Raw genomic sequence first — 23,353 nt, 5'->3', positions numbered from 1 at the left:
ATGGATCCGTTATACATCGTGATTGAAGTAGTCATCGCTGTTCTCTCCATATCCGGCAACATTCTGGTGTGCTGGGCCGTCGCCATCAACAGCACCCTGAAGAACGCCACCAACTACTTCCTGGTGTCCCTGGCTGTGGCAGACATCCTGGTGGGCTGCCTCGCCATCCCGTTCGCCATCACCATCAGCATCGGGATTCATCTGGACTTCTATGGGTGCCTCTTCCTGGCCTGTTTTGTCTTGGTACTGACTCAAAGCTCCATTTTCAGCCTTCTTTCTATTGCAATTGATAGATATCTGGCCGTCAAAATTCCTCTGAGGTGAGTACTATTATTATTACTATTATTATTATTTTTTGTTTGATTTGTAATTAATTAGAATCTTCCTCAACCGGTGAAAGTTGTTTTTTTGACAAGATAACGGTGAAGAAGTGAAACCTCAGACTAGTGGAGCCTTTTCCTTCTTTTAACCAATCAAAGTGAATTAAGGACTGTGACTTAAATCAAAAGCGCTGTGTGGTTTAATTAATTGTTAATAAACAATGTGCCAAATACGCATACAAATATTAAGTTCCTTTTTATCCTATCTACATAAAAGAGCGTCTTCGATCGAAAATAATGGAATTCAGGATCTGAAGGATCAGTATATCAGCATTTTGGTCTCATGAATCAGTTTCCTGTGGAGGCTCAATGCCTTGTGTAAAATAGCACCATTAATATCTAAACTTGGAATGATAATCAGATAATACCTCTCTAAACATTATTTGAATCTGGTGTTCGAGACAGACTCAGCAAACACTTTGAAGTGACTGTGTTTATAACCTTGATTGAATAATCTAGAGGGTTTAATAATGTCGCCTTTACATACAGTATGGTGGTGACTTTCAGCTGTAGGAACCCAAGAAATCTATTTTGTTATCGGACGCCTCCTGCAGCTCGTAAAAAGATGCAAGATCTGTCATGCAGCTGTTTGATGTGACACACCAGCAAAAGTGAGCCGGATCAATACCTGGATCAATACCTGGATCAATACCTGTCCACACTGTGTCCGCAGTCCACCTGAGGGGACAGAGACAGGCTGTAAAGTGCTGCTTGATATTTCTGTGAATTTATGAATACAGGCTTTATTATCAGATGGGGAATGTCTGTCTCTAGGTATGGTTGTTTTTGGCTTTTTACCATGTCAGAGAGTTTTCAGTTGTCTTTCTCTAAAAGGGCGACACTCCCTGTTGTGGGCACTGGATGTGGTTCTGGGGGCTGTTTGTGCCTGTGCTGTCATTTCCATTAGGCTCAAACGCTGGCAAGAAAGGACAGTTTGACACTAGTCTGGAATAAAAGTTGTCCTCCGCCGACCAAGTGGCTTGTGATTTCCCCATTTGTGCTTCTATTTTTGACTTACCGGCGGAAACCAAACCTCCATATTCTACCTCCTCATACAGAAAACACTGACTTAAACTGCCTCTAAACCGGCGATACGCTCTTAACATTTTCTGAAAAAAAGTTTTCAACATAAAATGTTATAGTTTCCTCTGTAACCCCATTCTCACAACACACACATGATGGAATAAGACCAGTGTGTACGTTCAGCTTCAAATTACATGTCCACACTGATATGGCCGCCGTCTGTGTGTGAGTTTGGCCAGTCTGCAGGCCTTTGGGGCTCTCAGATTAAAGTGTTTTCACAGATGGTTTTAGTGGAAGTGAAAGGCTAAAGCCAGATGTTTTAAACCCCATGAGATGACAGGCGCACACCCACTCAACGCTCTGTTCCATCCCCCCTCTTCACTGTTTGCCGTTCTCAGAAAAAGACCCTCCAGCTATTTTGTCCCTCTGTCTCGGTCGGGCTTTCAAATAACCTTTAGCACATCAGAGACCTCAAAGGGTCGCGCCCTCCCCCCCACCCACACCAGCAGCACTAACTCAGGGTGGTCAAGATAACTGGGCATCATCATTAAACAGTTTAAGAGTCCTCCTGTCTATGTTTCAGCCCTTTTAGGGGTGTAGTGGGTGTGATACAGTGTCATCCTGGATGAACATCCTGCTGTAGTGTTTCACAAATAATAATAAAATAATAAAAATAATAAAAAAAATGTTTATTAGAGTTGAAGAACCAGTCAAGGCTTCGTTAATGGGTGGACAGGGATATGGGAATGTGGTGGAATATGCTTTAAGATGCAGACTCACAGTGAAACTAAGAGTTGTTCAACTGGAAAGTGGTGGAGTGTTGAACTCATGATGATATGCGGCATTGTATTATTACTGTGAAACAAAGCTGACCACAGCCTCCATTTTCTGAGAGGAAGAAAACTACTACTACTACTACAGGGGCTGAGTATTTTTATACTCCAAAAATAGACTTTGAGGTGTCACTTTAGTAATGAGCCAATACGGACACAATGAGACGATTGTATCTGTTGAGCTTGACAGCAAGACAACTGTTACACTCTCGCAAATCACGTGCCATCTTTCTAATAAAAATGTAAAAAAAGATTAGATCTACCTTAGATTTACCTTTCCTGCTTATGTCAAAACAATACTTGCATGACTACATCTTAATTGAACTGTGAACGCTTCACAACTGTTTTTTAATGTGCCTTTATCTTGCTACAACTTGTTTTTTAGAGACACGCTCACAAATAGAATTCATAATGCAAATGCTGAACAGCTCTGTTTGCATACACATCCTGGCAGTTTAACCCCCTCCCTGTGTGAAGGGCCACCTGTTAGATTGTGATTGAAGCAACACTGCGGACACTGCCAGACATTTAAGCAGATATTGTGAGCATTTAGTGTGTGTGTGTGTGTGTGTGTGTGTGTGTGTGTGTGTGTGTGTGTGTGTGTGTGTGTGTGTGTGTGTGTGTGTGTGGCCGTGTGGCCTGGCAGAGGTCTGTGGCCCCGGGCGGAAGCACAGCGGCAGAGACAAGAGAGGGGGATGTATGGAGAATGGAGCAGGGGAAGAAAGCAAAACAAAGATAGATGCCAGCATGCTGTTGTCATGCCAGAACTAATCCATTCAGCCGCTCGCCCGCTCCCCGCGTCCAAACAGAAAGAGAGGAAGGTAGGGCGGGCGGAACAGGAGGGAGGGTGGGCTGGCTGGCTGGCTGGCTGGCTGGCTGGCTGGCTGCTGGAGATGGACCCTCTGGGAAACGGACCTTGTGCTGCCTGCTGTACTAGTGATTGACAGATAAGAGGGAGTAGAAAAAAGAGAGAAGCAGGGAGAAGGTGCGGAGATGTGAGGAGGTCACCGTGGAGATCTGAAGCTTCCTCTCCTCCTCTGTGGGCACAACGCTGTATTATTCATGGCCCCCGGGGCGACCCACTCGCCTCCCTGCAGGGGGGCCGCCGGACAGAGGCGGAGCTGGCACACCACTGATAAATAATTGAGTGCTGGGAATATTAGTTATTATAAGACTGGGTGTTTTTTCTGCTCTCAATGCCCTATCAGAGGTAGAATGAACTAATGATTGGGAAGTGTCCCTACAGTAACATGACTTTCATTTTTGTAGTAACTTATCTGCTTCTGAAACCAGACGTTGACCGCACATACTTCCTGCCTGAACTATAATGAACAATAAACGTCAGAGGGAATTGCTGCATGTTGAACCCACTTCCTCATAATCTGGCTTCATTCACTTCTCTTGCAGCCTCTTATCGTTTGTTTTATTTATGATGTAGATTATACCTCCATGCAACAGAAGTACCTAGTTGTCCAAAGACTGTCACAAACCGAGAAAAGACGGTTACTCTAGCACTGTGTGGGTCATCATGATGAAAGCTGTCCTCTTCTGTCCTAACTCAACACAGCACTATCTGCTCCTATCCAAGCAAAACAAACTATATTGTGTTGGGAATTTATAGCAACAACTCACAAACAATGGCTTGATAGAGGGTGTTTCTGGTTTATATATATCTACAGTTAAAGATGTATTACTGAAAAATCTTAGTAAACATAAACGAAGAAAAAAAATAGTGGTCAAGTGCATCATTTTAACTAACACAATCATAAGTAGGCATTGATACATGTATTATTAAATTATTTGCTCAGAAAAAATTATATACAAATGCTGATAAAGTCTTTTTGCATAATGAGGTGAATGTTTCCTCTTGGAATAACGTGACAACATCCTCAAATTGTCTTAGTTTACTGACTCCTTATGGCTCATTGATAGTCCACGTTAGGGTCTGCAGAAACCTGCTCTTTCTTTTATTTTTATTTGACTGTTGATATTGAAGAGGCAGACAATAAAAGGGCAGAGAGAGAAGTATGACATGCTGGAATCAAACAAGGAATGTGTCCACAGTGGCAAGCAATAACTTTCGGAATGTACATATGGGGATGTGAATATTGTTTTGTTTTCTTTAAATGAAACGCTCGTTAGGAAGGGGCCCGTTGCTTGGCTCACTGTATTACTGCTTGCAGTGTTCTTGGGGGGCGTGACTGTAGACTGAAGTTCATCGTATGAACGGATCTTCAGATATGTGAAGGACATACCCAGATAGAGACAGACAAAGATTCCTTGCTTTATAAGTAAATGCGAGACTATGACTCTTTGTGACTTATACTGGGTCAAAACTTTGGACCAAATCTCTGACATACTATATCATGATTTTATAGCTTTTTTTATGACATACTATACTATGACATTTTTTACGACGTACTTTAATATGACATTTGTATGGCACACTGTACTATATTTTGATGGCATTCTATACTTCGACTTTAATTACATTTTTGTGACATTACTTATGATATAATATACAATTTCTACGACGAGTTTTGAATGACATACAGTGTTGTACTTGGACATTTTTATGCCATACTATACTATGACTTGATGAAATGGTTGCTTTTTGACCGTTGCCACCAGGTTTTTTGGGCCTAATTCATCTCGTTTTTTTAAGTTTCACAAAAGGTTGACGCTAAGTACAACTGAATAACGAATAAGTAATTTGTATGCGACTAAAATAAAAAATATATATATTTTAATGACCTGAAAGCACAATGTGAAAAGGGTTTATGTTCTAATGAAAACACAGACAACTTCCAGAATGGACAAAGTAGCCTAAGTGGACATCATGCTGTATTGAAGAAGACTTGAAACTAGCGACTGAGACTGTCAACTCATGTTCACAATGTATAATGAGGTAATAACTCAAGTGAGAAGTAGGGTAATTTTCTACAACGGTGTATAAGGGCCATTGTAGGGCAAAATAAATGATGGAGCCAGGGGACAGGAGTAATCATTTCTGATATTTAAGTAAAAAATGCTTGAGAAAAACTTGGGAAAATTGTGGAGTGCAAAGCCATTGTAATAAAAAATAGTGGGTTTGTTTTGTTAGGGAACCCCACACGTATGACACTGAGTGCACTGTGGTAATGTGAGCCACCGAGTGCGAGATATATTATGTTGTAGTGGACTCTCCATTCATCCATTCTCAATTCTTATCTGGGATCGCAGGAGCAGCAGGACGTCCCTATCACCAGGACACTCAGAGGACATAATTCACCATAATCTGAGGTTCAACACAAGCAGTTATGCTGACAATTGGGAACGGCCCCATAAAAGCTTCAGTGCGTAACCATAGTAATGCAGCGTGTTTGGAGTAACGTCTTCTCATAGTTTGGTTGGTAGTGTTAGCTGTGCTGGAATAAAAGACACATGCCTGCGAGTCGTCAAAGATAGCAGTTGTTTCGATCTCTACTCCCCTGTAACTTCTACAATATTAGAATTTATTCAGGTTCATAAAAGAACGCAGAAAGAACAGGAAAGAAAACATCTATGTATCTTTCAAGACCTTCGTGCAGCAAATCGTAAGATAATATCAGTGCATGGTGTAGTAATTTGAATGTAATAAAAGCTTTTAATGTTGTAATCAGCACATAATGTAAGAGAACCATGAGTGGATTACATTGAAACAGTGTTTACTATAAAAAGTTATACCATTATGAACAAATTATCGTTATAAACTAAGAACTATTTTTTGGGGGGGGATCATTAATTAATTAGTAATAAATTTAGTGCTCAGTGTAGTAAAATTGCTTTTTTTAAAAAGACATTTTCCTTTGTTTTGAGTTTGGGAATCCTTCTTATAGGACGTTAGATTCACGAAGCAAGAGGAATATTTACTCTTAAGCCAGTGTAATCATTTAAAAAAGATTACCCTCCTTCCTTTTTAAAGCATTGGAACCCTTCTAGTTTTACATGGCATAAGCTGAGTCCTTATTTAAAGCAACTGGACTTTGACGAAATTCAGAACAAGATATCCAGTGACCTGAACAAATGAGAACTTTTACTGAGATGATGCTGAATTCAATATACTGTGTGATTCTTAGCATAAGAAATTATTGTTCAACACATAATTATTATAGCTACTTTAATTGTTGGCGGACCAAAAAAGGACTGTGACTCCAACTTTTTTTTATATGCACATGACTCCTCCGCTTTCCCTGCCATTCTTGCAAAACATTCATATGTTAGATTCTTTATCTGATAGTTTGGCGTTTGAGAGAGACAAAAAACTGCTGCATCAGCATTATTAGGCTGTACAAAGTAGCTGGACTCACGAGTGGCTTTTTCCAAGCAGCTTTCCGGCCAAGATACCCGTTGGATGAGCGCATGGATTATGATTTGCCTCATATCGTTTATATGGTTCCAAATAAAATACATATTTTTGAAAAAATAGTTTTTTCCTTAACACTCCATTGTCTCCACTGTCTTATATTTTATTGTGTTCCTCTATACTGTGAAGGTTTTGAACCTAGAATGGCGCTGAAGTTGCCTGGCATGGTTTGTGTTCTGGGTTGTAACATTTTGTTGTACCAGCCAGTGGCCTTGCCTTCTGTGAGAAGCACCTGTTTAGGTTAAGATGCCTGATTGATGAGGGCTTGAATTGTGTACATGATACATGTGGAAACTATTTGTCATACAAATATGACTATAATGCTTTACATTACATTACATTACAGTCATGTAGCAGACGCTTTTATCCAAAGCGACTTACAGGAAGTGTATTCAACATAGGTATTCAAGAGAACTACTAGTCACCAGAAGTCATAAGTGCATCTCCTTTCTTAAACAAGCATCTTAAAGCATAAACCAGAGCAAAAGTATAGTGCAGAGGCAAGTTACTACGAAAACAATAATTGCAACAAACTGATACGAATATAATAAGTGCTACAAACTAATATGAATAGGATAAGTGCAGTAAACAAATACGAATACAATAAGTGCTACGAGGAAGGCTCAGGGTAGTACTTCTTGAAGAGGTGAGGTTAAAGATGGGCAGTGACTCTGCTGTCCTGAGGTCAGTGGGGAGTTCATTCCTCCACTGAGGGGCCAGGACAGAAAGAAGCTGTGACCGGGTGGATCGGCCGCAGGGACCTCTGAGCGACGGGGCAACCAATCGCCCCGAGGCAGCAGAGAGGAGTGGTGGGGGGGTGTAGGGCTTCATGGCCTGGAGATAGGAAGGAGCTGTTCCTCTCACTGCCCTGTAGGCACCAGAGTCTGTAGCTGGATGTGAGCTCTTACAGGGAGCCAGTGTAGAGAACGGAGAAGGGAAGTTGTGTGAGAGAACTTGGGGCGATTGAACACCAGACGTGCTGCAGCTTTCTGGACAAGCTCCAGAGGTCTGATGGCCGACGCCGGGGCTCCAGTAGTGAGTTGCAGTAGTCCAGGCGGGAGATGACCAGAGCCTGTAGAGCACCTGAACCGTCTCCTCAGGGAGGAAGGGGCGAATCCTCCTGATGTTGTAGAGGAGGAGTCTGCAGCGTGTGACCGATGCAATGTTTGCTGAGAGCGACAGTTGGTCGTCCAGGGTCACACCCAGATTCCTCACAGTCCGAGTTGGCGTCACCACGGCGTCATCAATGGTGATGGACAGGTCTCGGTGCGGGCAACCCTTCCCCGGGAGGAACAGTAGCTCGGTTTTGTCCAGGTTGAGCTTCAGGTGGTGTGTCGCCATCCACCTCGAGATGTCAGCCAAGCACGCAGCAATGCGTGCCTCCACTTGGGTGTCACCGGGAGGAAATGACAAGACCAGCTGGGTGTCATCGGCATAACAATGGTAAGAGAAGTCATGCGAGCGAATAACAGAACCCAGAGATGTTGTGTAGAGCGAGAAGAGAAGGGGGCCCAGAACTGAACCTTGTTTGTTGCTTTATAAACATATAAAATCATATTGTGTTATAAACTGCTTATTACACTGTATAGTTATAAGCACACATAAATATTCATAATGGTCTGAAACTATTAACTTTCATAACAACATTTCATAATGACATAAGGTTAAATACCATAATGTATTATAGTGTATTATAAATCGCATAGTTGTTATGCATTATAACATCCTTCTAATGCATTATAATAACTGTTATAATGCATTATAATATGATTATACATTTTCTTTAAGTGGTCACGATTTGCTATAAGTAAAGCTAAAATTAATTTTGCAACTTTTTGTGTTTTTTTATTCAATTATCTTTTGTTCACTTTACTTAAAGCCAACAATTACCACTTAGAGAAACGTATCAGATTATTATATCACAACTATTGGAATAATATTACACTATGATACTATACTATGAAGAATGTCAGTTAGTGATCAGCAAATATCACTAACTTGGATTTGATTATTTAATAATTCCCAGATATTACATTCTGAGTTGCTACACTTCGCCTAAGAGGCCATCCTTAGCATGATAACACTACTTCAGGATGATAACACTACTTTACCAATTTAATCTCAGAGAATATCAAAGGTATTTTTGTCAAGAATGTTTAATCCTGTAAATTACCATAACCCTTGCTCTGTAAATATTTACATTTTTTAACTACAGTGGTCCTAATATGCCGTCTTAATTTTCTCATAGACTTACAATACAATACATTTTTTGTAACCAGTGCAGTCGGCCACTACTGGCCATTAGAAAGAATGCAAGTTGAGGGCACTTTTGCATTGTCTTCACGTTCACTTTTCAGAATCAGCTGCACTTTTGCAAAATGACAGGAAGCCACAGACCAGTTAATAAACAAACATAAAACTGTCAGGGAGTCAGAAGGATGCTCTCCTATCACCTTCTTTTTTTTTAATAGTTTTTTACTAAGTAGGGACTGTGAATCTATTTTAATGTTTTTTTTAATGCATTATTGCACCTTATCAGACAAAAAATATTGTGAATTCAAAATGGTTCGCAGGCCTCCCAGCATCCCTTTGGCCCACGGCTGTAAATTGAATATCAATGTAGAACACTACGAGTTGTTATGACATACTATACTATGACTTTTTTTGGACACTTACAAACCTATACTATGACTATTTGAATACATTATATGAGATATTATACCATTAATTATTATGTCACCATCATGACCTACTATGGCTTTTTTTTACCCTTTGCTGCACAGAGAGCTATCACTCGCTTCTTCAAAGTTTTTTGCTATTGAAATGGTCGCGTGTCCAAATTGCACCAACTTCAACACTGCAAGTTCTTGGGTCCCCAGCAATACACCCCCAAAATCTGCATATTTCACAAGATATGCGAAGGATATACCCACATACACACAGACAGAGATTCCTTGCTTTAGTTAGATGTGAACCTATCCATCAACAATACAATACAAATTTAATTAGCTGTAAACAACACACATTCTAAGTGCTGTGATCCTGTTACCATGTATGGTGCAGCTGTAGAAATCAGATTATTTATGGCACCTCCAGCACAGACTATCTAGAGTGTGTGTGTGTGTGTGTGTGTGTGTGTGTGTGTGTGTGTGTGTGTGTGTGTGTGTGTGTGTGTGCGTGCGTGTGTGTGTGTGTGTGTGTGTATGCAGATGTCAGCATGTGTTTGAGTCATTACCATGCGATCGCTCGCCTGAATCACTTTGAGGAAACCGCTCCTTCTGCTTTAAGCGCTGTTCATATGATGGGGACATTCAAGACGACACTCGTGTGAGTCAGCCTCATATCTCCATACTCTGTGCACCTGGCGTTCATAATATTATATCACATTCCAGTGAGGCAATGGGCTTTATGGGAAACACACCGAACCTGTGTAAAATGTATCAATCTAACACTCAACATTAATCTCTTTATCATAAGAGAAAAATAACAGCTGGAACTAGTATGACAGTTTATGTATCAAACCACAATACAGCACTAAAACGAGAAATGAAAAATAAATGTGAGGCGTGTGTAAGTTTAGCAATATGTTTGTTGAGGGAAGACGTATGTGAGAAACTCACAGCAGACTTCATGCCTTCATTTAGCAGCTGATAATTATTATTATATTCCTTTATTGATCCCCATGGGGGAAATTCGGGTGTTGCAGCAGCTCAACTACACAGAAACAGATAATAAATACACATATTATACAATATAATAAAAAATAAGAATACAAATAAAAAAATGTACAGTAAATCCACATGGGGGGCTGGTCAGCATGGTGACAGACTGTGGTCTCTGCTGTTGTTGTACAGTCTGATGGCAGTGGGCACAAATGAGCGTCTGAAGCTCCGTCCTGCTCTTTGGTAGAATCAGCCGATGGCTGAAAGAGCTGCCCAGCTGCCACAGCTCCTCATGGAGAGGGTGAGAGGGATTGTCCAGGATGGCTCTGAGTTCGGCCTTCATCCTCCTCTCACCCACTGACTCCAGACTGTCCAGCTCCAGACCACCACAGAGCTGGCTCTCCTCACCAGCTTGTTGAGTTTGTTGGCATCTCCAGTCCTGATGCCACCACCCCAGCACACCACAGCGAAGAAGAGGGCGCTGGCTACCACAGACTGGTAGAATGCCTTGAGCAGTTTATTGCACACATTGAAGGACCTCAGCCTCCTCAGGAAGAACAGCCTGCTCTGTCCTTTCCTGTAGAGGGCATCAGTGTTGTGTGTCCAGTCCAGTTTATTGTTTATCTGCACCCCAAGGTACTTGTAGGACTCAACCCTCTCCACTTCCCCTCCCTGAATGAAAACAGGGACAGGGGGGCTTCTGTTCCTCTGGTAGTCCACCACAAGCTCCTTGGTCTTGCTGATGTTGAGCTTCAGGTGGTTGTTGCTGCACCATGTGATGAAGCTCTCAATCAGTCCTCTGTACTCCTCCTCGTTGTCCCTGGTGATACATCCAACAATGGAGGAGTCATCGGAAAACTTTTGGAGGTGGCAGGAACCAGAGTTGAAGCGGAAGTCCGAGGTGTAGAGAGTGAAGAGGAACGGTGCCAGTACAGTTCCTTGGGGTGCGCCGGTGTTGCTGATCACAGACTCACAGACACAGCCATCCACCCTGACGTACTGTGGCCGGCCTGTGAGGTAGTCTGTGATCCAGGAAGTGGTGTCAGGGTGCAGGTTCATCTCCAGCAGCTTCTCTCTCAGTAGGGAGGGCTGGATGGTGTTGAAAGCACTGGAGAAGTCAAAGAACATGACTCTCACAGTGCTTCCCAGCTTCTCCAGGTGAGAGAGGGCCTTGTGCGTCAGGTAGATGATGGAGTCCTCCACCCCGATGTGTGGCAGATAGGCGAACTGTAGTGGGTCCAGGAAAGCTGTAAGCTGGGTCCTCAGGTGCCGCAGAACCAGTCTCTCCAGGGTCTTCATGACATGTGATGTCAGGGCCACAGGTCTGTAGTCATTAAGACCGCTGGGACGACTCTTCTTCGGCACCGGGACAATGCAGGACGTCTTCCAGATTGTGGGCACCTTCTTCAACCTCAGGGAGAGATTGAAGAGGTGCCTGAGAGGAGCTGCCAGCTGTCCAGCACACACTTTCAGCAACCTAGGGCTGATGTCATCAGGTCCACTGGCTTTGCTTATCTGAAGCCTGGAGAGCTGATGCTGTACCTGGATGGTGGTGAAGGTGGGGCTGGGTGGTGAGGGGTTTGAAGGGAGCTGTGAGCTCCTGGCCGTGGGTGAACAGTTGTAGGGGGGGATGGGGGGAGTGATGGGCTGTCCTGGTCCACATCTGTGGAGATGTTGGTCTGAAGAGGGCTAGTGGGTGAGGGGTAATGTAACATAAAGATAATCCTGCTTGTCAGACATGATTGTTAAAATGAATTTGGTGGCTTTTAGACATCGAAGTTGAACTCTCTCCAATTTTGGTTTGGTGAAGTTTTATTGATATTTTGTGTTTTGTTGTTTTTTAGCAATGCTTGTGGTGAGACTCTATATATGGCAATGTCTGTTGGACTGAAATGTTACAACAATTATTGGATGGATTGCATTGAAATGATTAGCACATGTTGCTACACAAACACACTGAACTAAGATGGCGATGATAATAAACATTTTACCTTCTAAACAACATGCCCACTATGTCTGGTGGGCCTAAAGCCTCACTGTGCTGTAGACTTTTGCCCTGAGATTTGTTTTTCTGATATTTCCTACAACACTTGAATGCACCAAGTCACAGCAATTCACCATCTCACTTGATCATTCATATCGTCTTCCTGATTCATAGCCATTATTAGGCCGATGTGCATCCTGGTGCACAGAAGGAGCTGCATAAGAATGATGGTATTTGTCAGTAAGGCCACACCAACTATACTGCACAAACTTAGTTTCTCTTTTTAACCATTTTTAAAATCAAAATATAGGGTTTGAATTATGGATCAAATCCTTTTCAGCACTGTCAAAAACATCCTAATCAATAACATTTAAGCCTTCTTAAAGTCACAAAGTGCTTCAAAACAGACAATTATGCTAGCTTTGAGCTATTTAAGGATTTCTAGAAAAATAAATAAAGATGCAAAAGAGGTAACCGTCATGAGAGGTACATTTAATAAAATTGTAAAAAGCACCCAAAAATGTTTTGTTTTGCTCATATACTGTAGTTTGATTAATCTTAGCACTGTGTTGCCATTTTGCTATGTTGTTGTATTTGTGTCTGTTATAGCTGGGCTGTACTCTTTCTTTCCTCCAGGTACAAGGAGTTGATGACGGGAAAGACCGCCAGAGAGATCATCGCTATTTTATGGATCCTCTCCTTTGTCATCGGCCTCATCCCCTTCTTTGGCTGGAACTTGAAGTACGCAACATGCAGGAATGGCAGCTCTGGGGCGGACAACACTACAAACAGGGGCGGAGGAGATTTAGTACAGAGCTGCCAGCTCGAGTGCTTCTTTGAGAGTGTGGTGGACATGCGCTACATGGTCTACTTTAATTTCTTTGTGTGCGTGCTGCCTCCGCTGCTCATCATGCTGGGCATTTACCTGAAGATCTTCACTGTGGCCAGGAAGCAGCTGAGACAGATAGAGCTCAAGTGCGTGGGCAATGGGGACAGCCATCACCACGGGCTGCTGCAGAAGGAGATCCGGGCAGCCAAATCCCTCTCCATCATCGTTGGACTGTTTGCCATCTGCTGGTTGCCCGTCCACATCCTCAACTGCCTCACGCTGTTTTACGAGGAGCTGCATAAGCCAGAGATTGTCATGTATGTAGCCATCATTCTGTCTCATGCCAACTCGGCGGTCAACCCCATCATCTACGCTTACCGCATCCAGGACTTCAGGAACACCTTCCGCAAGATCCTGACCCAGCACTTCCTTTGCCGGAGGGAGGAGCTGTACCTCAGCTCCAACGGCAGCAGACGCAACAGAGACCAGATCCACATGACCATCGACCCTCTGCTATAGAGAGTCGTGACTGTGGGGGAGCATCATCTGCGTCAACTCTGATGTTTCAGTCTTGACTTTGAATTCCACTGAGGTATGTTTACAGAACAAGGGTATAATATGTGAAGAAACGATGTCAAACGCGCCTTGAATGTGGACATTTATTTATGATCAGGGGTCAGACAGGCAGTGAAATGTTGAATGGCAAGTCTTACATAAACCCTTTTGTATTGTGAAGGATTTCTGATTTAAAAAAAAAAAAAGAACATGTTGAAGCTTACTGGATTTGCAGGACTGTGAACAGGATCCAAACTACATTCTATAAAGCTATTCATCATTCTGAGTCCACCCTGTTTCAACTCCAAACACTCCTTTTGCCCTGTTTTTTTATGTTGTCAACAGTGTTTATTAATTTATTTAAAGAACAAAATAACTTTATGTGGCTAGAACTGTACCCATGGACCTAGAGAGGCAACATGGTAGTAGTCTACATCTGTGGGTATTTATGGCTCGCAGCCCTTACATGAATTTATACTCATAACAATCACTGGATCAATCTACAAAAAGATTTTCTGTATCAATGCTTTTTTTTTATAGCAGAAATGTTCTTGAGCTGTTGCTTCAACTAAGTGCCAGTGTTGTCCTGTTGCTGAACTAGTAAATGCTCCAGAAATGTGTGTACAGACGGAGGGACACAGTTGTCTACAGAAGGATCAGAAACGACAGGGACCCTTATACATACATAACTAGAAGTAAGGGGGGAAAATTCAAACACAAAACAAAAATGCTTTGCCAATCCCATGAATCATCTCCCATCTCAAAATGACCCATGTGGCTAAGATCATTGTTGTGGCGACTAAATAAACAGCATGTTCTGATTCAGTCACGAAGACCCAGACATAAGAAGTTTAGAAAAACACACCTGCGGTGGTGCTTTATATAATTTCCATTTTAACATTTATTCAGACAAAAGCTCAGGAAGTGGGAAACTGATTGTACCCTTTATAGAAATATGACATCCGAACAGAGACATTTTGCTTTAAGCCATCAATCGCGAATTTGATACTTCAAATCAATCCAATTTACATTACATTACATTACATTACAGTCATTTAGCAGACGCTTTTATCCAAAGCGACTTACAGGAAGTGTATTCAACATAGGTATTCAAGAGAACTACTAGTCTAGTACTAATTTACGTTTCTCCTCATCATCCGATCTTCTGGTACACGTGTTTTTGTGGCTTACGTCACATAAAGCACCGTTGACATTGACAACCCCCCCTTCCCTCGGACACATCTGGGATCCTGAGGCTCTCATCTGCCCTGTTGGCACAGTGAGTCCTCCAACGAGCTGCTGATGTCACTGACTGAACTCAGATGAGCTGTTTCATTTGAGAGAAACATTCCTGTTTAAAGGGGGAAACCTCTAAAATACGTTGCACTGAGGAATCAATTCGCTTTTACTCTTTAGTGCTACTAAAAGCGCTAGCAAAGATAGGCGACTGACAGACGACTAAGTCCAGCAGAACCCCCCAAAAAATTACATAATGTAATTTTGAAGCAGGTAACACTAATGAAATGTTTTCTGAGAAGCAAATTTGTACTTTTTGCACTTGACGGTGCTCGTATGCAACAACGTATGAGGCAACACAGCTGCAGCACTGCTTTCCGCCGTGTCAAATCTTTGTTAACATTGTTGTGAATAGTCCTGTTGAGCTTTTAAATCTGAAGAAATTGGCATGGTGTGATAAATACCAAAAAAAAATGTATTGTTGAATTTAATCAGAGCAAAGCAGAGTTTTGTTTGGAGTTTAACTTATGTGAAAAAAAAAGTGAGGGTCACCTCAGAGCCATCACTACACAAATGAAAAAACATTGCACTGACATTTTTGATGATTTCCTGTTTGTTGTGCTTTATTGGTGGTGTTGAACCCTGTCGTGTTGGTGTTTAAGAAGTGTTAAGCACGTGCCTCCACTGCTTCACTATTGCCCGTCATCCACCGTTGTGTCCAGTGTTCCACCCGCAACTAACTTCAAGGGCTAAATACAGGAGTGTGCCAAAGTTTAAGTACATTCCGATGGAGACATCTATACTGTAACTGCACTGTACCGTTGTGTCATTGTCTTTGTTGACTGATGTGTAAAAATTAGTACTGTAGGTGTCCAACTTTCTACAAGCTATTGTTTGATGTCAAACAATTGCCTTCTTTTGTGATTTTAAAGGTAAGATGGACAATAACAAGTTGATCTAGTTCAACATTCCTGCCTTTCATTCCGAAGTACCTATCAGTCCGTCAGTATGCTATAGTGTTGTTATACTAATCAGGAGAAACATCCACTGTGGTCAAGCTGATGTTCAAGAGGCCATTCTTTCTTTCATTCAACAAAACTGCAACTGCGAATGGATACTGCCATTGCAACCTGTATGTATGGTGGTTTATTTTGTTAATAAAGGCAATGTTTATATTGTTACAGATCAGTCTGGATTCCTACATTTCAATTTTATATCATATGAAGATTTATTAAGTAACAAGTTGGAAACATTAGAAAATGAAAATGTTTCTGAAGTCCCTTTGGCATGCAGACGTTGACTACGATAATCATTGATGCAGCTTCAGACAAAAAGCATCTAAAAATAAAGCAGCACATATTCAATAAACAGCTGTGTAGTTTCCCCGGCAACCGATTAAGAACCATTCCAAAAAGGAAAAATAAATAAAGCAACAGCTGGTGTCTTTCAGAGAGAGAAAAAGGAAAGAGACAAATGAAAGAGCAGAAAGCGTGGTAGTGTTCCCGTGCTCCGATCCTCTCCGAGATGACCCAAAGTGTCCGTTCAAGACATCATCCTTCTCATCCAAGAGGGCCCACGAGGATGCGCTGAACGTACCTGGGAGTCACAGGGCTGCTGTCCCGCTGAGCAGCACGGACATCTGCTCATCGGACACGCTCTCCTGCTGAGTCACACCCATGGCCTGACACAGGTAGACGGCCAGGATGTGTTTGCACTGTGGAGAAAAAGAGCGCAGACACTGACACATTACAAGATCGTGGGCCCAGATAGATGACTCCGCTGTAAAGCCCTAATGATGTTTCAATCATTTTATTTCTAAGATCTCATGTAAACACCAGACTAGAGTGGAGCTGCTTGGCTCCGACTTGCTGGAAATTTCCCACTGAGGTAACGTCAATCCAAGAATTCACAAAGCAAATGCCAGAACAATTTCTAATATTAACATCAAATTATAAACATTTCTATAAAGGACAAGCACAGTGATGGAGCGGGTTATTATAACTATGAATTATTATCCAAATGGAGTGTTTGTGTGATGAAAACATGTAACTTATGACTTTAAATATGTTTTCATTGACACAGACGCCTGCAGTTCTGCATCTGTGTGCATGTGTCCCTGAACACATTCAGAAGCTCCTCTCATTACTATTAACGTGTTAATCATTGACTTGTTTTTACCCTCAGCCTATTGCATGCATTAAAAATGAGATTTCCTCCACACTAACACACCTGTGGATTAGTGTTTTACATAAACAATGAGCCAAAAGGTGGTGAATAGGACAAAGGTACAGCAGTTTGTTTACTAGCTTCTCCTGTTGACTCTTGTTTATTTGCGCACGGCTGTCTGCTGTTGGTGGGAGAGCTCCTTTATCTGTCCTGTGGCCTGTTTGACCGAGCAGTATGGACCTTGTTTGGCTGTATCCAGTCATGTTGGAATCTATAGAGCGGCTCCAGCAGGGGAGGCCTGCAGACTGCGTTATGTCAAAACCATGAGCCTTATTTTGCACCAACTTTTAGCTTCCACACATGCAGCGACACAACATCATCTCCAACTTCATCTACTTAGCTATAAAAGTTTGATGAGGCGGTGAGTTTTATGTCTGTCTTTCTTTTGTTTTTTCACGGGGAATGATATCAGTGGTTCTGATGCGCTCATGGGGAGTCTCCACGGTCGGTTACAGCTCTCTGTTTCTCACACTGATTTTAGCAGCATCCTCCAGGGAGCTGAGTTTTCCTGATACTCGGAGCCGGAGCGGAGGCCGTTTGCTTACAGATATTTACAGCACAGCAAGTCAGAGGAGGAGACACCCCTCAGTGACCAGTCAGGAACACCACCTGACCACAAAACATCTGTTGCACACATTTCAACTTGTGGTTTGTCTCACTTTTTGACTGGGCAACAGTTTTCTCCAAGATACACAGCTGACTGAAAAGACACAATGGCTTGTATGTAAATATGCTGCTGTGCACACTGTCTACCATGTTGATGTGCTTCCGAGTCGGTGTTCACTATGACTTTTGTCTGCGTCTGTCTAAGGTCAGGCATTTTTGTTAATTGGTGGTTAATTTTGTTAATTGAAAAGGGAAGATGAGCATGAATATTAAATATAACTTATGGCAGTAAAGTACAGTGCTCTTTATAGGTGAGATGCACACTGTTATCTATCATGAAGTATCAACAAAAAATACATGTGATTTTAAGTAGGGTTAGTGTATAAAACTGCAATATATACAGCATTTCTAGTTTTTTATATAATCTTAAGAAAAATTATAAAAAATATTTAAATATTTACTAAAGTAATGTTTGTGCCCTCTCCATCTCTGAAACCAAATCTACGCCCTTTCAAGATTCAGGATAGACATCTCGTGATACTTTTTGTTATACCTTACTTTAAAACATGGTTTTCTACAGCATACTTTCTGTCAATTTAAGTGGCCCTATTATGCTTTTCCACTTTTTCCCTCTTCTTTAGTGTTATATATATTTTTACATGTAAAAGGTCCGTAGAGCGTAAAACCTGAAGTCCACGCCTAAAAGGAGTTACCCTCTCCCTCAGACACACTGCTCCAGAGCTGCCTGAAACGGCTTGATTGAATTGAGCATTAACGCATGTAAACATGTTGTAACTGTAACTTGAGATAAAAATATGCACCTGGAAAATAGCATAATAGGGCCTGTTTAACAACGGAAACTAATCCGAGTAGAATACCCAAAAGAAGAATAAAAATCAGCATTCAGTGCCAGCCTTTACTTGTAAGTATAGATGCTTGATGTGCAGCCCAGCATGTGTGTAACAGTTTGTTTGAGACTCACCAGCAGGCCCTCATTTCTGCGGAGCACGGTGTAGGCGAAGGCCGGGCACGGGCAGTAGTGACAGGACACAAAGCAAGTGTACAAACTCCCCGAGCCTCCAATGACCTGGAACAGATTAATTCAAAGTACATTTTAATATGTGGCAATGCCTGTGTGCATAGAAAAGTGTGAGGTTGTTGGGAGGATGGTCCCTATATAGTATGATCATGATGCTGTTTGTATTGGCTGCCGCTTGCGCTTAGTGCAGCTGAGGAGCAGTGGAGACAGTAAAGGCATGAAGAACAACAAGCTATTTCCTGGATCCCAGATGTCCTTCAACTGGTCCATACATGACTGGCTGAGTTCAGATTATCAGAGAGAACATGATGAGTACATTTATTTTTTTCTCCATCTTACTTCACAGTAAAACAAATCTCTTTTTTGATGTTTCTTTTTTTTCTTTTTACACAGCAGAGAGACAAGACTAGTTATGATGCCGTCTAGCGACAAGCCCTGCAGCTGCTTCACGTGTGAAATCAAACTGTTAACATCTGATGACAGCAGTCATGGTATTTTACTAGGATATAAGCATATCTTCTAATTCACAGCGGTGAACATGTTTCTGATAGCGGTCAACAGTCAGTCACTGTTTCCGTGTCACCACCTAATGTCACCTGTAGACTTCACAATTTCAGGTCTTCATGCAGTGATTTCCACCTTTGTAGAAACTGACTTTGATATTCCTACTTCAATCCTGTTTTGGGGTGGACTCTCCTTTTGCATGTTTCATAGGAGTGACAGACTGGTGGTTGGGTTGAAGGTGAGGTTGCCTCCACCATCATCATCATCATTTCACATTAGTTATTTGGAGGAGACGAGATAGAAACGATGCATTTTTAAACAACCCGTATGTGGAGTCTAATGGCCTCAGCTGACAGAACCTCCTGTCCACGATGCTGGCGCTCAATCTCAGACAGTGATTTAAGTCTCGTCGTCATGCACATGACACATGAGAACATTAAGTCGGTGGATTAGCTTGACACTTCACAATAACTAATGCCTCCCAAGACGGCAGAGCAGGCTCCATTATTCTCCAGAGCCTCAATAAATTACCTGTCCCTGTGACCTACACAAGCAAAAACATCTAATTTCTTCAACGTGACACTTCATTAAAAGAGACAATGACATGGACTTAGAGCACCTCAGTGAGGATGAATAAAGCACCATGCACAGCAGGGTCGGGATGGAAATGAAGTACAACTGTGGAGACCAAGCAAAGGACCTCTACAGTTTCTAAAGAGCCGAGTGTATTGAAAACCAGCTCACACTTGGGCCTTTTTGTTGTACGCTGTCATCATTGATTATGTGGCTCTGCTGCAGCTCACACCGCAAAGTTGGCAGCTAACATCGTCAACACACACCACAAACCGTAGGCCTCCACTGCCTGGAAGGTATCCAGGTCTGCTTAGAACGGCACTACACATCAAGATCTGCCATTCAGTCGCTGCAGAGTTAGAGCCACAACAGAGCTCTGGCTCCGTCTCTGCCTGAAATGCTGGCTCTCACGGGAATACTTCTGTCCCGGTCCTCTGCAGTCTTATGCCAGAAGACCGGGACTTTGGACGGCACTCTGTCCACTGTTTCCAAGCCACAAACAAGGCTTCAGGGAAATTTAAAGCTCTGGGCAGCTCCTTACAACCAGGCATTAACACAGCATCATCACGACGCCCCCTTTCACCACCTTATGAAGACATTTTTGCTCTGTTGCCCACAGACTTGTCGGAAATCTGATCAGCCATGTCAAACATGATCTGAGGCACAGAAAAACGTCATACTCCTAGCTGGTATCTTAAATTCCACTGTTTCCTGCAACTGTGCTGTGGTGAAGATCTCCAAACAAATTATTCTAGTATTTAATGTCAAAAGTCTACAAATTGCTTGTTTTGGTCTACCTACAGTCCAAAATGAGAGATATTTAGTTTCCATTTATTGAAAAAAAGAAAAAAAGCAAATTCCTCAAATTTGATGAAGCTGGAACCTGAAAATGTTTGGCATTATAGCCTGAATCTTATGATTAATTAATCACTTATTCAAATGGTACAATAATGTCATTCAACTGCTTAATCAACTAACTGCTGTAGCACTACTGTCCTCAACAGCAACCTCACTAATTTGTTGCATGGAAAAAAGACCAAACACCGTCATTCACAGAGGGATTGTGTTCATGCAGTTGGTGTTTTATTACTGTTGCGAATACCCTTCTTACTCACTACTTCGGTTTCCTAACAGGCCGCGGTTCACCATCGCATATGAAAAGGTCACTGAACGTTAAGAATGAGATAGAGTGAAAAATCCCAGCAGTGAAATGCCATTCTCTCATGAGTTATTCATTCCTTTTGAGGGAAGAGGAGACTGAACAGACTAGGCAACATGAGAAACTCCATTGTGTCCCACGGAAACGGCAAAATATTAACAGGAAATTACAAAAATGGTGAAATCAACTTATTCAGAATCTCTCTGACACAGTGCCCAGTTAGCACACACACCACGGTACTTCCAGTAAACTCAACGCTCAGTATTGTTTAAGAATACATTTTCATTTCGTGAGCTGATGAGGTAAATCTGCTCTATCGTCCACTCATCACACGGGAAATTTGTAAGGACTCTTGGATGACTAATTGCAGTTGGGCTCTATCTTTTAAGTGAGCCACTGCTTCCCAAAATTGTCATCACTGCTTCCACTCTCTTCAAGAAGTTAAACAAAGTTCTTCTAACTCACGGTGCTGTCACATGCTGCCCAAATATAGTCTACCCTGAGGGAGAAACATGCACACTGATCATCAGAGTGGCACCTTCTTTCCACCAACTTTTGTATCTTAAAAGTCAGAGACTCGCTGCGATTACGTTAAGCCAGAACTTAAATTATGGCTTAATGCCATGCCATGTTCTGGTTCCAGATATATAGTTTGGAAGAGCTTGGTTTGTTTTAAACATTTGCTTAATGAAATACTTGCTGTCAAGTTAAAATCTAGAGTCAGAGAGCCGGGTAAGCTAAACGCTTTGAGACGAGAGCGTTTGAACAGACACCGTGTAAACTAAAGCCTCACTTAATGCATCACTAACCGTTTAAACATAAAGCAGACCAGCAAAACTCACTGCTGCTCATGTCACAAAATAAACTTCTTCCATTTATGACAAAGAGAAGGAAGAACGTTATGTAATTATTAACATGCTGTAAATTTTGTAAAACTTCGCAAAACTCCAACTTGTTGTTTTAATGTTGATTTACTACAGATTAAACAAACAAGATAATATATTAATTAGTGAGATTTAGAAGTGCTTGTAGGCAGATTCTTTCACCTTCAGACGGAGCAAGGCTAGCTGTTTCCAGTGCCATTAATCTACAGCTGTGAGTGAGTGACAGCCTGCGTCTGTATGTGTGTGATTTTGAAACATTGCAGCGATAGAGCATAGCAGAGAGGGAGAAATGTGTGACCTTCCAACAGATTTAGACACATGTCACTTCCACTGATCACTACAGTCTGCAACATATTGCACCAGGTTTATTATTAGTTCTCAACCAACAATCTAATGCCATGAAACACTGCTGCAAGAATGAAATGTCTGGATAGACTAAGGATGTAAATAAACATATTTCATTTTATTATCATATATGACAAAGAAAAGAAGCCAATCCATGTATGAGAAGCTGGAACAAGCAACAGCTATAAAAGCAGATTTGTTTTCTCCAACCAACTAATCGGCTTATCATTTCTACTCCGACAGACTGAATATTACTTTAAAGCCTCGGTTAGTATAAATAAGATGGTTTTGTGGAATCACAGAACTCGGTGTTCAAAATCTAAATATCACAAGGCGCTTCATATATTTGGGAAATCTGACACATTAGTAAACGTATATAATTTGTACTGAGAAAATTTATTTTCCAATAAGAACAAAAATGGAAAACAGATCGTAATTCTCCTGTTCTGTACCTGATAGCCTTGAGTTGAATTAAGTGGACACCAACAGTTGAAAGTGTCCCAACAGAACATAATCCATGTCTTTATTTAGCTGCATTGTGCTTTCCTTTTATAAAACCTGTTTTTGAAGGGGCCTGAAGGAGTTTACAATGTGGGTCACAATGACCACAACCTCAGACATTGTGGGCTGCCTTGTTTCTCCCATCACAAGTCAAGTCCTACTGGGATTATACATTTAAGAACTTAATCAAGGAGCCCCCTCAAGTATGTAACACACACTCAAGTCAGTCCCTATTGTTTAAGGTTGTAATTATATGTTTGTTATAAAATATAATAATCTAACACACAGAATGAAATCTGAGTTTGGTAGGTAACACCTTTACTGTGATCTTAGAGTCACTGTAAGTATCCACCTCTCAGTGCCTTTATTATACAGTTATAAACTATAACATGCCAGGAAATACACACAAATACAGACTACACACAATAGTATAGTGTTTGAACCATGCCAGGACTTGACTAATTGATGTGCCACAGTATGAAAAAGATTCATTAAGTTAAGATCTAACAATTGAATGAGAAGATTTATTTTTGCTTTCTTTAAAAAACTGCAAGCTTCAAAAACTGTATCAAAAATGTTTCAAAGCTTTTCTTTGAAACAACATCAGATCATGTCATTTTCCTGGTGCAA

At 41.6% G+C, this 23,353-nt stretch overlaps 2 protein-coding genes across 2 annotated transcripts in view; one reads left to right on the top strand and one right to left on the bottom strand.

Annotated features, from left to right (window-relative positions):
• On the top strand, positions 1-13,614 carry adora2b (adenosine A2b receptor). Its single transcript, XM_054626341.1, has 2 exons — positions 1-320; positions 12,903-13,614. Exons 1-2 carry the CDS (start codon positions 1-3, stop codon positions 13,612-13,614), a joined length of 1,032 nt encoding a protein of 343 aa, XP_054482316.1.
• A 21-nt stretch (positions 13,615-13,635) lies between these two features.
• zswim7 (zinc finger, SWIM-type containing 7) overlaps positions 13,636-23,353 on the bottom strand; it is a 13,627-nt gene continuing 3,909 nt past the window's right edge. Inside the window, exons 4-5 of the mRNA XM_054626342.1 lie at positions 18,701-18,805; positions 13,636-16,600 (exon numbers count right to left, since the gene is read on the bottom strand). Of these exons, the coding sequence (XP_054482317.1) occupies positions 16,490-16,600; positions 18,701-18,805 (216 nt within the window). The 3' untranslated portion in view covers positions 13,636-16,489. The remainder of the gene's footprint in view (positions 16,601-18,700; positions 18,806-23,353) is intronic.

This window comes from Anoplopoma fimbria, chromosome 24 (genome assembly GCF_027596085.1).
Source record: "Anoplopoma fimbria isolate UVic2021 breed Golden Eagle Sablefish chromosome 24, Afim_UVic_2022, whole genome shotgun sequence".
In the NCBI taxonomy this organism is placed as follows: Eukaryota; Metazoa; Chordata; class Actinopteri; order Perciformes; family Anoplopomatidae; genus Anoplopoma; species Anoplopoma fimbria.
This window is presented reverse-complemented; position numbering and strand designations above follow the sequence as displayed.